Genomic DNA, 15,038 nt, shown 5'->3' on the forward strand with positions numbered 1-15,038 from the left:
CTCCCAAATCAAGCTGGACTTTCTAGAATAACAAACCAGAGTTTGATTAAAGTGAAATAAACAAAATGTCTGAATGTGAATGTTTCTTTCTCAGCCTCAAAAGTCAGAAAACATGTTTTCTTTAAACTTTTGACAGATGCAGAGTCGTGTTTTTCAGCAGCAGATACAAAGTCCATTGTTAGAATATAACTTTAAAACCTGAAGGCTTAAAAATGAGCATTTTCTCTGCATCAGCTTATTTATTTAACTAGAAATTAGTGTGTCCTCATTCTGTCTGAATAACTGAGATAAAGAAATAATGACTTCTTCCTCCAACTTTGAGATCTACCCCAAAATGTCCATGGATGCGGACAACAAGCGGAGAAGGCTCAAAGGATCCAAAGATTGGAGAGAAAATGGGTCACCGGCTGCATTAGCGGCGTTTTAATACAACAACTTCCATCTGAAATGAGAAATCGAGCCATCGCTGCGACACGTTCACTGTTTAAATTTCCCATTGTTTTCCTCCAAAAGCAGAAACGAGCCAGCTCACCATGTGCGCTTGGCGGAAAAACAAACCCAGGATTATTCACGGTGTCGCTTCGGTGCTACTTCAAAGCCTGCAGAGGTGTCTTAATCTGCAAAGACACAGGAGCTACGAGATAAAAAAGAAATGCAGCTCGCATGTTTCTTGATTTATACAAAAAAATAAAAAATCAGAGATGCTGGAGGTGAAGTGCAGTGGTAGCGCCTAAATGAGAGGCTTCTAAATGAAGCAGAGCTGTAATTAGCACTAATAGCTCGTCAGCTGCTTCGCCTCGAGGGAGAGGACTTCCAGAACGAGTCGCAGAAAACAGACGGCTTTGGTTGGAACAAATTTCTAATGATTGGAAAGAGACCCAAGTAGGACGGGTTACTCATTACGACTAAATGTTGTTAGATGATCAAAGATGTGGGCGAACAATGAATCACAGCCTGTTGTGGTTGTCTTAACACTTGACTTATGAATACAAAGAATCCTGTTTTACTCTTGATGTGAACCTCATTATGCACCATGTATGCTAATAAGATCAGCTAATGACAGCGTTAAAGGCAGAAAGAAAATGTTTATATATATATATATATATATATATATATATATATATATATATATATATATATACACTTTCTCTAAATCTGTCACTGGATATTGAGGAGCCAAAGTTTCAGACTTTCAGAGCAGCGACTTGTCTTGAAAACCAGGATGACATTAAATCACTTGTTCTCCACAGAGGCTGCATTTCTTTACAGGATTAGATTTTTTAAACACATTAAATGGATCATTAGCATGAAAACTTGAACCCGATCATTTAAAAGTAGTTCAGTATTATTCCTTCAGTTTTGTATTTTAAAGATATGTGGCAACATTACTAATGCTGATTGTTTTTCCCAATCATGTCGTGTCCAAATGTAGGGGGTTCTAGTTTCAAACTGGAGAATCAGTGGGATTTTAATCTGTGGAGTTAAGCAAAGAAGGAGGAGGAAGAGGAGGAGGAAGAAGGAGAGCTCAGTGTTTGCGGAAGTAAACATGGAGGCTAACGGTGGAGCTTAGCTTACACATTTGAAGTCGTTGTCCGTCCGGAGCCAGTATATAACTACTTAATCCTCATTATAGACCGTCATGGTGGTTGTTTTTCTTGCCCGTATTAGGACACTAAATAGTGACGTTTGTCGAATATCAATGACGCGACCTGGCCGTTCAGACTCGCGTCACGTTTGAATCGACCCAAGTGGCCTGGGTCACATTTGAAAATAATCCGACCTGTGTTGTTCAGACTGTCCTGAAAAGATCAGATTCGGATCGCATTAAGGCAAAAAAAACAAAAACAAAAGGAATTTGGTCACTTCAGGCTGTAGTGTGGACGCAGCCTTAGAGCAAAATGGAAGTTCAAATTTGCATAATAGATCACCTTAAAATTTTAACTCAGGGTTCTGACTTCTGCTTCCAGTCCTGAAGATTTCCCACTTCGTAGTCTTGTGCCTCTTGTTGGTTCTGTCTCCTCCTCCTCCTTCACACCTGCCCGTCTTCTGTCCTCTCCGTCCCAGCCTGTGCATACCGCGGGAGCTGCCGCTGACCATCCAGTCCTGTGTCCTGCCTAAAGACTGCCAGGTGACGGAGTGGACCGACTGGAGCTCCTGCTCCAAGGCCTGCGCGGACCCCGAGTCTCCAAGGGGAACCCGCACCCGGAGACGACAGGTGCTCCAGTTCTCTGTTGGCGAGGGCGCAGAGTGTCCGGTCTTAGAGGAGACGGAGTCCTGTGAACCTCCGGGGGGAAGCGTTCCTCCCTGTGCAAGGTAATTTATATCTGATGCTACTTCAGCCTGTCACAATAATAAACTTACATTTCCCCCAGAAATTATTGCAAAAAATTATAATATTGTGATTTTGAGGCCATAATCCACCAAAATAATAATGATAATATGAGAATATTAATGCAAGTATACCCACTTAAACATAAAGAAAACTTAAATTTATAAAGATAATTTAACACTGGAAATGGAAAATGTTTTAAATATCCCAAATAAATGGTTACCCTGTCTTGGTAACCAAAATTGCATTAAAAAATATAATGATTGAGCTTAGACAGGGAAAACAGGCAAAAGAGGCAGGCAGAGCAGAAACAGCCAATGGAACTGTTACTTTTTCATCAATATTGAGGAATTATTGACTACAAAGCTCATATATCTTACTGAGTCACTTTTGTCTTATTTCAAGTAAACTAAGATATTTGCACTAGAAACTAGACCAAAAATACTTGGTAATATTTTGTGTTTTTGCAGTGTAAGCTAAATTCAAAAATATTTAATGAGCAAACGGTCTAAAAACTAAAACGAGCTGAAGTAGTCAAACAAAAAGCTACAACGAAATAAAACCTAAAACTATTTTAACACTGCTGATGTCAAAACTACAACTTCTGATCGGTTGGTGAAAATTCATGGGTCTTTATGACATTTTCAAATTGGTTTTAAAGGCGTAGTGATCTCAGTGGCATCTGTCTTTAAAGAAATTAAGCATTAAAAAATCTCTGAACACAGAAATGAATTTAGTCTGGTAATTTTTTTTTATCCAAATTGACCTAAAACTAGAAAAGTTGAGTCTTATTCAGACTGTGATGTAAAAACTGGTTGTGTTTTTTTATAAATGCTACATAAATATCCAGTTTACACTGTAAATATATGTTGTTTTTATTATGGTATCCTTGCCTTTTCTTGCAGTATTCAGACTCTGCTATGAAATACTGCAGGGACTCATTCAGTATTTCAGTCACGCTCTCGCACCATACAGAAAAATAAAAGCGTTGGCTCAGGCTCCACGCGCTTCCTGTTGACCTCCCTTTTCACGTATCACCAGGATAATTTGCTCTCCTGGGTGGTTCATGCTTGTGTGTGTGTGTGAGAGTCAGCATATGGATAGAGATTAGTATAAGTGGCTGGGCGGGTGCCAGACAAAAAGTAAAGGCAATTGCAGGGAGACTGTAAGGCTATTTTGAATTTTCACAGACGATGTTCCTGCATTCAGTCTGACACCCGGCTCAGTTTCAGCCCACTTCAAACTGAAGCCATATGTTTTAATCCAATCCAAGGGATTATTTGGATTCCTGTCAAACTGCTCACACTTTGCTGCTCCTACACATTTTAAAATGTAACGTCAGGGGTGTACAGATGAAGACTTTTTGTTTTTAATTAACACAAAGTTATTACAAACAAATTAAAATGTTCTTATAATGGAAAATATTAATTTTTTCTGCATTCTCTTTGCTTTGATAGTAAACAGGAACATGTCTACTTTGTCACTTTGGCTCACACAGAGCTTCTTTTAATTAATCATTAAATATTCCTAAATATATAAAATTTGATCCAAAAAGTGACAAAACTTCTGTTTTCATAGATGAGTTTTTTTCCCTAAAAAATGTGCAAAATATACGCCTTTATTTTTATTTATTTTTAGGCAAACGTGCAAAATCCTTCCTAATTTTTAATTTCCACACCCATTCTTACAAAATGTGTCACTACTTTAAATTTAAATTGTTGTCACTTTAGTTTGTTGCTGATCCAGTAAAATTTGATTAGAAATTATATAATTTTTGTCCCAAGTGACAAAAAGTTTCATTATTCAGACTTCAACCTAAAACGAAGCTACATAAACTGGATTTTGAGTGAAAGAAATTGTCACTTTAATTTAAACATCTGTTATTTTCCTGGCTGAAACCATGTGACATATAATATTTACATAAGTTTATATCAGCGGGATTTAAAATGTGCATATTTTGACACTTTATTACACCCACTCTCCTGCCCGTCCTGCTTTGGTGCTGCATGTCATCCTTGTAGTTACACATGGAGAACCACGGAGTGGAGCGACTGTCGGGTCGACGTGCTGCTGAGCCAACAGGACCGACGGCGCACCAACATGACCGGGCTCTGCGGCGGAGGCCTGCAGACGAGGGAAGTTTATTGTGTCCAGGCGAACGCAGAGCTTCTGAAATACCTGAACAACCTCAAGGAAAAAGACAAAGGTAAAGCTGAGGCCATTTCAATCCTTCAAGTCAGTTTATCTGTATTGACCTCTTGCAGTGTGACGTCACGCGTCCAACATCCTGCCCCCGTTTCCCTGCTGGAGGGCAAAAAGCTGCTCCCTGACAGTGACTAGCATCAGTTTTAGCTGCTAAGTTCTCAAAATCTTAATTGTCCGCCTGATATATAACAGAAAACGTGATTACTAGTAATTGTCAACATTACAACTGGATGACAAGGTCAGGAAAAAGTCTTAAGAACAAAAAATAGTAAGGAAGAAGGAAGTAGGTCAGTAATGCTAGCTTGACTATGACAAACTTAGCATGTAGATGTGCTGTGGAATTTGGTTCAGTTACAAAATAAAAGAAAGGCGACCTAAACGCCAACTCAGCCAGATCATCAGTAGAGCAGATGTTTAATCCGCTGTGTTAGATTAGCTAATAGCAGCAGCAGCTAATCTACCTCAGCGATCAATTATCAATAATCACAAAATAATCATCAAGCCTAAACACGTAAAACAGTAGCGAACTGAATGTTCTTTTCTTTGTGTGGGAAATGTTTGAGGATTCACTGATGAATCCTGAAACATATCATGGCGTTGTTGTCAGTTGCTATGGCAACGCGTCTGCATGTAGAGTTGCCGACGCAGAGAGCAAGAGAAAAGATTTGTTTTGAGTTGTTGTTCAACAGTTTTTCTGCTTTATTTTCCCATTTGCTGGGAAACGCAGCACCAAATCCGTACCCCCTACATCTCCAGGCTTCATTTGGTGAAGGGAATCGTTCTACCAGCGCAGCAACGCAGCTTCGGATAGCGTGTAAAAGAATCCTTTTTCTGTCCTCCAGCGTCGAGCGCATGCACAAAATTTCCAGATTTAAACAATAACATGCAAAGGAGTCTTCAGCATTCTGATTTAAATTATAAAAACACAAAAATAAAAAGTAATAAAAAACAACATACGGTCGACAATTGAGAAACCAGTAACAAACTTTACAATTTGACGAGTCATCCTCAAAAATCACCAAATTTATTTTATTTTTAAATTTACAGTTGAAATAAAATAAAATGATCCACAAATTACGCTCTAACAAGTTTATAAATAGTAATTTTTTGTGATTTTAATTTTTGTGTGGATGAAATATATTTGTTTTCCCAAATAGCTGCAAATGTTGCGTAAATTGGTGTAATCTAATACAACCGAATGGAGAGTAGCCAAAAGTTGTAGTGTCACTTTAAATAATATTACAATAAGAAAAGCTACAACATTATCATCAAAATATGACAAAAGTGTAATTTGTTAAAAAAAAAAATACTAACTGATTGATTGTAGTGGATTATTTGTGTTCTTAGAAACAACGTAATCAGAGAGTTTTGTAGTTTCAGATGTTTTAAATGATAAAACTCAAAAACAGAGTAAAAACAAACAACTTATTTGGATAATGACAGGTTAAGGTAAAATAAACTCACTTCCTCACAACATAAAGCCAAAAACCCTCAAAAATATATAAAATTGGAGACATTAATTGCAGTAAGACAAAAACAAACATATCAGTTTACTGTTGTAACCTCTGAATGCTAAACAAATATGCAACAGCTTAATTTCTGTCCTAATTCAGAGCATCACTAAATCCAGCATTAAGATTTTCCAGTGTCTTGACAAATGATGATTAAGAAAGTTAAATAAATTTTAAAGCTGCCTTTTTATTAAATTATCTCAGGGACAAATTACGCTCCGCAGCCTGAATGCACAATACACAATGCACCAAGCATCCAGGCTGTTGTTTCTACAAGCAGAGTGAATACTGAGAGCTATTTAAATTAGCTTTGATATATATTATCTGAAACTCAGAGTGCAGAATATATGATTAAGGCCCATATTGTGAAGGTTGTCTCAATTAATCTTCTGTATCGACTCCATGTAGAAAATAAAGATGCTCATCAAACAGCCTGAGGCAAAAAGCCTGAAGGCATCATTTTGGCCACCAGCTACTATTACAGCTTTCTAATCTGACAAGCTGGTCTCTGCTGGGGAAATAATCCCAGTTCATGATTACAAAACATTCACTGTGGTAGCAAAATTCTGTTGTAATGGTATTTTCATTTTAAACCAGTATTGCTAATGGTCAAAACCAGTAGTGGGCACCGCTAACTAAAATGTTTATTGCGCTAACCCTAAAGCGCTAGTCATAAACTTTAGCTATGCTAACTCTAAATCACTATATTAATACGGTATTTAGCTAATTGTTTAGCTAGCTACTGAGCTAGCTGCTAGCTAAACTGTGATATCTTATGATTAGTAATTAGAACTTGAGTGGCAAAAGTTTGTCGTTGGGTCAAACTTTGTCTAAATCAGAACAATCCTTCTGAGCAGATGATTTGTGGTTGTATAAAATATTTATTTCACCTTTTAGAGGGAAAAGAGAGCACTGGTAGTTGATTAGTCAACATCAGGACGATGGACCATTTTTAATGGAGGAAGGAAACAGATTGGCATATCCTCTTTTTTCCCTCTTTTAATCTATTTTGTAGTCCTGGTTTATAATATCCTCTCTTTGACGCTCAAATACTTCCTGTTTGTTGTCTTAGTTTCCTCTTGTGTCTATATGCTGTGTCTATATACTATATATAGACACAGCAGTTTGTGTACAAAAGAAAAAGAGACACTCCATACATCTGCTGTATCATTTTGTGTGAATGTTTAATAATTTATTTGCTCACTATGACCAGGAGAAAACAAGAATATCCTATATTTACCATTTTTATTTTTTTTTTATTTTTTTGCAGCTCTGAATCATCAGCCAATACACGTGTACATCTCTTTATGCAGAATCCTGGCTCTTTCTGCATGAATTACTTTTCATCTTCAACACTGGCTGCAGCATGGCATTAAAACACTTTTAAATATTAAGGACACATCCTCTTTCTTGTTCTTTAGGGAGGATTTTTCTTCTAGATTCATTGAAATTCAGGTGGAATCAGTCTGTAGCACCCTGAAAAAATGGCCCTAGATCTTCATTATTATACTAAAAGCAGCAGTAAATTTTGGGCCCGACAGCAGCAGCAGTCCTGTGCAGAATATGTTATAGGATAAATCTCACATGTTTTAGCACCTTGTGCCCTGCAGGGTTCATAATCAGAGCCACAATTTGAATAGCACATCTGAGCTAACAGAAAAGATGTGATGTTTTACAAACGGAGCAACATGATGTGAGCCGAATCACATCATGCAAGAGAGGCTCAAAACGCCTACAGAAAAGGTTTCAACTGATATTGAAAATTTCCATAATGAGAGGCCATCTTTGTAAATAAAACCTATAAATTAGAACAAATATCTTATATTTTTTCTCTATAAAAGTGCATCTCAAACAAGTTTTTTCCCATTAAAACTTCAGAAATGAAAGAAAAGTAGAACAAAAGGCAGATATTAAAATCAGCATTAAAAACATTGAAATTCAAAATTATGAAACATAGATGCATTGTTTTTATCAAGACAAACTAAAAAATAGAAATATCTTCAGTCCTGTTTTAATTGGATGACTTAGGTTAGTCTACATTTTTAACATATTTAGCTTTCTTTAGTTTGGAGCAAAAACATTTGCATTCTAACTAAGTAAAGGTAATTTTATTTATATAGCACATTTTCAGCAACAAGGCAATACAATGTGCTTTACAGGAATTAAAAGGAAATACAAACAAAATAGTAATTTGCTGTTTAGCAGGCTGGTTATTTAATAGCTTGCTAACAGAATATTTAGTCTGGTTCAAACTAAGTTTTTATTTGACAAGCTAAATATTCAGTTTTCTGGCTAAATATTTCAAACTAAATATTTTAAGTTAAATGTTCATGTTAAATATGTAACTAGAAATATAATAAAAATGCATTGAAAGCTAAAAATTCATTTTGCCAGCTAAATATTTAGTTTGAAGCAATATCTAAAAATTACTTGAGTAATATTTAGCTCGCTAATTAAATATTTAGTTTGAAACTGACATTTATAAATGAATGAATAACATGGTGAAAATAGAAATAAAAAAATGAACCCTTATTTTTTCTTCTTTTGATATTTCAGTCTAAATAATCCAGATTATTTCTGTGTAGGTTTTTGAATGGCTCCCCATATCCTGAAGCACAATATGATATTTTGTAGATTTCAAAGTATTTAGAGGGAGTTTGACCATTTCTTGAACTTTTTAATAATGTGAACAACTTGATTAAGTAAGTAAATAAATATCTATGGCAGAATCAGTAAGTGATGATCACTGTTGCTAAAATAAACTAGACTGAACACTCTTGGCGACTTGGACTGAAAAACTTTCTGAATTATAAAATTTTAGCCCGTTTTATCAGTAATTCCTGTGTCTGCCCAGCTTTACACGGCGATCCGTTTACCCGCTGACGTCCTCTTGTTGGAAACAAAACGAGTCGTTTACAGCCAGGACTTGTCTGCTTGTGTCCGGCTGCGACTCGTGCTGCAGAGTCCTGAAACGCCTCCATGTCTGACACTTGTCAAGCCAGCTTAGAGTCAAAGCTGTCCTCTTAAGAGCGTTTTAAAGACATTAGCTGAGGTTAATCCTGTGGCGGCTGATCGCTCTGATCACGTGAAGAGAGGCGCGACGTCCGCTTGCAACATGCGTCAGAAGATGTTCGTCTCACTCAACATGGAGGAGAACGTTTTAGTTCAATGTAAACAGACGTCTTTGCAAATTACATAAGATGATTTATCTGCAATTTTCATCTTTCAAAACATCTAACATAGTTATAATATAAAGAGAAAGTTTGTCTTTCAGTTCAGGCAGAGTTGAGAAGTAACTTTACTCAGTTACATTAGTAAACTTGGAAAAATGTAGTATAAATGGAGTACTTTTTACTTTTTACTTGAGTAATTTTATTATGAAGTATTTCTACTCTTACTAGAGCAAAATTTCTGCAATTTCTACCCACTGAATAAAAAAAAACATTTTAACCAAAAATTCACCAGACACAGACACACACTGGGTGTTTTGTTAAAGTTTCATACATTTTATATTGGAAAAAAAGAACTGGAAAATATTAACTTTTGTCTGATTTTGTTATTTTCTAAATTTGGTTTTTATGTGAATTGTTTTCATTTGGTTTTTCAAATACCAATATTTCCATCTAACTTTATGTTTTGGTTTGTCTGGTGGTGTAATTTTGATCTTTGATGACTTAAATTCACTTTTTGGCATTTTTGTTTTTCCATTTGGGCCTCAACTGCTGTAAGGAAAAAAACAAACCAGTTGTTTTTTGGTAACAAGTCAAAGTTTTTTGGTGTCTGAAAAATGAGCCATTTCTAAAACCTCCCAACTGGTGAGTCATTCTGTGCGTTACTTAGCAACCAAAGTGAAGCTCTAGCACATTTGCTCAGCTGATTTTATCATTGTATTCACTGTACAATGGCTGCTGGAAGAGACAGAGTGTTTTATTGTTGAAACCACTTGCTGCATTCTTGTTGGTTGTGCAGGAGGATCCACTTCTGCTTTTCAGAGATGTACGTTTGCGTATCTGTGGATTCATTTGCAGGTATTTTCAGGTGTGAGTTGAGTTTGCGGGCGTGGCCAGTAGCAGATGATTTGGATTTAAAGTCAGAAGACGCCCGAAAGATCAAAACTCGTTATCTGAGAATGATTTTTGTGCTAAAAACAAAATGTAATGAACATGTTTTGAGTAGACCATAAATCTATGCTAACCCTTTAACCCTTTGCTGCTGAAATGTGCTATATAAATAAAATTTGATTGATTGATTGATTGATTGATTGATTGATTGATTGATTGATTGATTGATTGATTGATTGATTGATTGATTGATTGATTGATTGATTGATTGAGGAAGCACAATAGGTCAACCTTAAATGTTTTCTACATTTAAAGAAAACATTTAAAGGTTTCTTCAAATCTTAAATGTTTGAAGAAACAACCTAATTAAAGCAGCTGGGGTGTACTTAATTTTTTTCCTTTACTATTTAAACTCATAAAAATATATTTTTTTCTCAGTAAATAAACCCCATTTTCTGAAGAACATTTTGTAATTTGTTAAGGAGAAATATACTGAATTACTCAGTTAACCTGTTAAATTTAGGATCAGCAAACAGAAGCCACATCAGACATTTAAATCCATGATGTCAGATTAATTTTTTACAGCTCTTCTTTTGATTCTTCTTTAAATGTTTAAGAAGTCTAGAGCAGATGTGGACTTGACTCAGAAAAAGAAAGAACTGGAAGTTTATTTGCATTGCGTCTGATTTGTTCATCAGATGTCAGATTGATTTGCTTGCGAGTCCTAATTAAATAATAATGAGCCTGGTAGCTACGATGAAATCCACCAGCACAAGACGACAAAACACATTTCATATCTAATAATGAAATAATGTTTAACTTATGAGATTGTTTTTTTTTCATACGTTATTGACCACAAGGCTTACGCGAGTCCTCATGTGTTGGTGATGTAAGGAGCCTTTTGAAACTGTGAAATACTTTTGCGTTGAATCACGCGGTGATGCAACGACTGGCTGCACCTAAAGTATGTGGCTGGTGAGTTTACATGGAGCGAGTTCTTATCTCCTTGGCGCAGGATTTCGCCGCCATCGGGGGGTAATCTCCCAGCACACCTCTGAGACGGAGAGCCAGGGAAAGCTGCCGCTTCTCCTCTCGCTCATACATAAATGACACGATGTAAAAGGGAGGAAGATCGCCCCGGGCTGGGACTCTGAATCAGCTTACCGCCTCCTGAATCTTAACCCTAATCTTTGTGGTGAAGTAGCTTCGATCTGACCTCAGATCAGTCGGACGCGGCGTGTTTTTCATCCAGCGAAGGCTGAACCCAGGAGGCTCAGTGACCTCAGGTGTGGATTTGATGGAACTGATGGATAAATAAAGCTTTCTTTTTTTATTGTGGTTTGTGGAAGTCATTTTTATTTTATGACACAGCGACTATGAAGAGTTTGAGTAAAAATCTTTTTTTTTTTATCAGCTGTCCTGTAGCAACCCCTTGCACTGCAAAAACACAAAATGTTACCAAATATTTTTAACCTCATTTCTAGTGAAAATATCTTACTGCACTTGAAATAACTTAAAAGTAACTTTTCAACAAGATATAGTTGGTTTTAAGTCAGTAATTCCTTAATATTGATTAAAAAATACTTGGTCCATTGGCAGATTATTTATCTCATAACATGGGAAAAATATCTTATTTTAAGGATATAATCTGCCAAAGGACCAAGTATTTCTCCATCAACATTAAGAAATTACTGACTTGAAACAAGCTCTTATATCTTGCCAAAAAGTTAGTGATAAGTCAGTTCTATTTCATTTCAAGTGTAGTAAGGTACTTGCACTAGAAACTCGACCAAAAATTAAATTGATCAACATTCAGCGCAGCCTTTATGGGTGATTTTTCAGGTTTTTTATTTTCTCTTTATTTGGATAACCATGATCACTGGAAAAACTAAATCATACAACCATTAAAGTACAAAACATGGACTTACAATAAAAACAGCTAAACCAAACAAACCTCACTGCTTTCACAGAGGAATGCACTTCTACGCATTAAACATTTGAGTCCTGCTGACAATTTTCTTGCCATTCATTGGAACATCTGATTGCTGCCAACTTTTATAAGGCCTGCCTTTATTGGGTACAAACATGTTTTTGGAAAAAATTGGGAAATTCTGACACTTTTGGACGGTTAAGCTTTCCCTGGATAAATTTACCATAAAATAACTTGGTAATTTAAAATGATTAAAAACAACAACAAAAACAACAGTAGACTAGATTAACTATAGATTAGAGCTGGATAATAAATCAATAACAATATCTATTGTGATAGATATGTAATCAATATCAATAAATAATACATCTGGTAGAATATTCAATAATTTCACTGAACTCCGATCCAGAAACCGCACGGCATTCTGGGGGATTTAGGCAGCGGTTGGTGGAATCAACCGACTTCTTTGGTTACCTAGCAACGCCCTGCTGACTAACTTGTGGTTGCCTAGCAACGACCTGCTAAGTAACTTTCACAGCGGCAGTTTAATGTTTCGCCACTGTGTCTCATAACTGCTTAAAAATAAAAAACAATGGAGTGCAGTAGAAACTGGATTAAACGGAAAAGGTCACACCACCAGAGGGCAGTATTTCAGATATTTAAAACAAAAAAACAGTCAATAATTATTGACATCGACTGATCTGAAATGCTTATGTTGTGATACGCTTTTACAGCTATTTTGTCCAGCCCTAATATAATTATTCAATACTTATTATGACCCTTTTGTTTTCTAATAGCACTGATATCATTGACTGTGGATCAATGGCTTGTAGGTTGAGATTAAACCTAATAAATTAGGGTTTTTCCAACAAAGTTGTACCAGTTCAAGAGCAGAGGGTGTTCTTTTTTGTTAGAGCAGATTTTTAATTGGTTCTTTATAAACAGCTCTTACAAAAGCAGCAGCTGCTTTGTTTCTCCGTAGCATAAACTGGCTTAATGAGGCATAATTCCTGGCAGTTAAAAATGTCTTAATTTGTATCTGAGAATGTAAACGCTGACACTAAAAACAAAAGCCTGTGCTGCACTTAATCCTTTTTATTACTTCTGCTAATGTTTGGTGATTTTCACTTATTAGAATGTCAGAAATGAACAATGATCATAGTTCAACGTGAGTTTAGAGGTGGTTTGCAAACTTAAAGGAGCAGTTCTTCTTTTGCGTAGCTTCAAGATAAAAACATTTAATCTTTAGGAGTTTAAACTGAGAGATGATTGCAATAAATATTTAACCATTCAGAAAAACCAATATTTGGTTCAGGATATTTTTAAAGTTAGATTTCTGCCATGCTAATCTGATTTGAACTTGGGCTCTGCAGTGGAAATGGAGTCTTGAAAGTGTTTGTAAAATCTAGATTGAAGTCTTCAGGATTGAGGTGTGAACTGGGGTTTTCTAAGTAATCAAGATTTTATCTCAAATATTCTCATTTGCATCACCTGTTTATATTAGCTCAAATTGTAGCATTTTTTCCAGGTTTAAACTACAACATGGCGACGACAGCCACAAAAAAACCCCATAAAATTATGTGAGAAATTAATGCTGAAGGATGCTAGGTGCTAGCTGTGCTATCGCTAAAAGCTAACGGTATAAAATGTCACATTTGAGAGCAGATCTATCACAGCTTAAAAATGAAGGCAACATTTATAATTTATCTTCTAGAAACTAATCAGACAACTTCTGAATGATAGATATTAAAACAACCAAATTATTTATTTTATGTTTTGAGAAATGAAATCACTTTCCTCTTGATTGGTGAAAGGTAGAGAGAAATTCTTCTGTAAAGGAGAATGGCAAAAGTAGAGAGTTTAAAATCATATTGAAGTTACAGAGTTGGGTTTGGGCGACATATGAGGATACTAAATATTCTGCAGTTTGAAAAGTGTTTTGTTGATATGAGTGAGAATATTTAGATTAGAGTTTGAAATTTGCAACAAAATAAAGACAAACTTGTTTTTCTTCTGAGTAAACAACATTTCCACTGTCCTTGCTGCTCAGTTGAAAACAAGCTTAAACGAAAATATGCAATTAATTAGGATGATTTACAAACACGTTGGAGCTTTTAGTTCAGGACAAAGTCGGAACGGTTCCTGTAAATCCAGTGTAGGTCATAAATGCACGATGGTTGGGTGAAGCGGCTCAACATGCATGTTTCTGCTACATATTGGCAGCCAGCTCACCTGCAGCGTCTGCGTCAGAAGGTACTGTTGCTCTGTGGATGTTACAGCCGAATCAAACCTGGCAGCGTTTCAGTGATGAAACTGCAGGAGGCTGGCGCAAACTCCACATCTGGTTCTGGTTCTTTAAGACAAGGAGGCGCCACAGAGCTGTCTCAAAGTGGAAGAAACTTTACAGATTACTTATAAAATCTGGAAACATAAGGGACAAATGCGTCCGAGTATAATTAGATGACTGCAAAAACGTCTGTTAATTATAATTCAAGAAAATGGGCATCCAGTAAATACTTGATATTGTAACAATCATAATTTTTGACTAATTGCATGTAGACTTTTCTCTGAGTATACAAGAGAAGTTGTTGAGCATCTTGAATTTTTTCCATGCTGCAAAAACACCATGTCTTACCAAGTATTTTAGTTTCTGGTGCAAATATCTTATTTTTTTCCACCAATATTAGGGCGTTATTTACTTGAAACAAGCTCCTTTATCTGATAATTTACTTTTAAATTAGTGTGTTCTCAATTAAAGTTTACTAAGATATTTGCACTGTAAACAAAACTCAAAATACTTGATAAGATTTGGTGGTTTTGCAGTGCAAAATGTATGTAAGTAAAAGAATGAAGTCGGGTTTGTGTTCTTAAAAGTGAATAACATTTATTTTGTCCTGTAATGAAATAATATGCAAAACAAACCTTTTTTTTCCTCAAGAACTACCACTATTGACTTTTTTCTATAATGTTCACATGGCCTCATTTGTGTGTGGTTCATATAA

General features: G+C 35.9%; 1 protein-coding gene across 1 annotated transcript in view; it reads left to right on the forward strand.

Annotated features, from left to right (window-relative positions):
* thsd7ab (thrombospondin, type I, domain containing 7Ab) overlaps positions 1–15,038 on the forward strand; it is a 198,339-nt gene that overhangs the window by 85,882 nt on the left and 97,419 nt on the right. Inside the window, exons 3-4 of the mRNA XM_088013650.1 lie at positions 2,065–2,313; positions 4,351–4,535. Coding sequence (XP_087869776.1) covers positions 2,065–2,313; positions 4,351–4,535 — 434 coding nt within the window. The remainder of the gene's footprint in view (positions 1–2,064; positions 2,314–4,350; positions 4,536–15,038) is intronic.

Source organism: Poecilia mexicana, unplaced genomic scaffold, assembly GCF_051168715.1.
Source record: "Poecilia mexicana isolate PSO_F unplaced genomic scaffold, ASM5116871v1 scaffold_16, whole genome shotgun sequence".
NCBI lineage: Eukaryota > Metazoa > Chordata > Actinopteri > Cyprinodontiformes > Poeciliidae > Poecilia > Poecilia mexicana.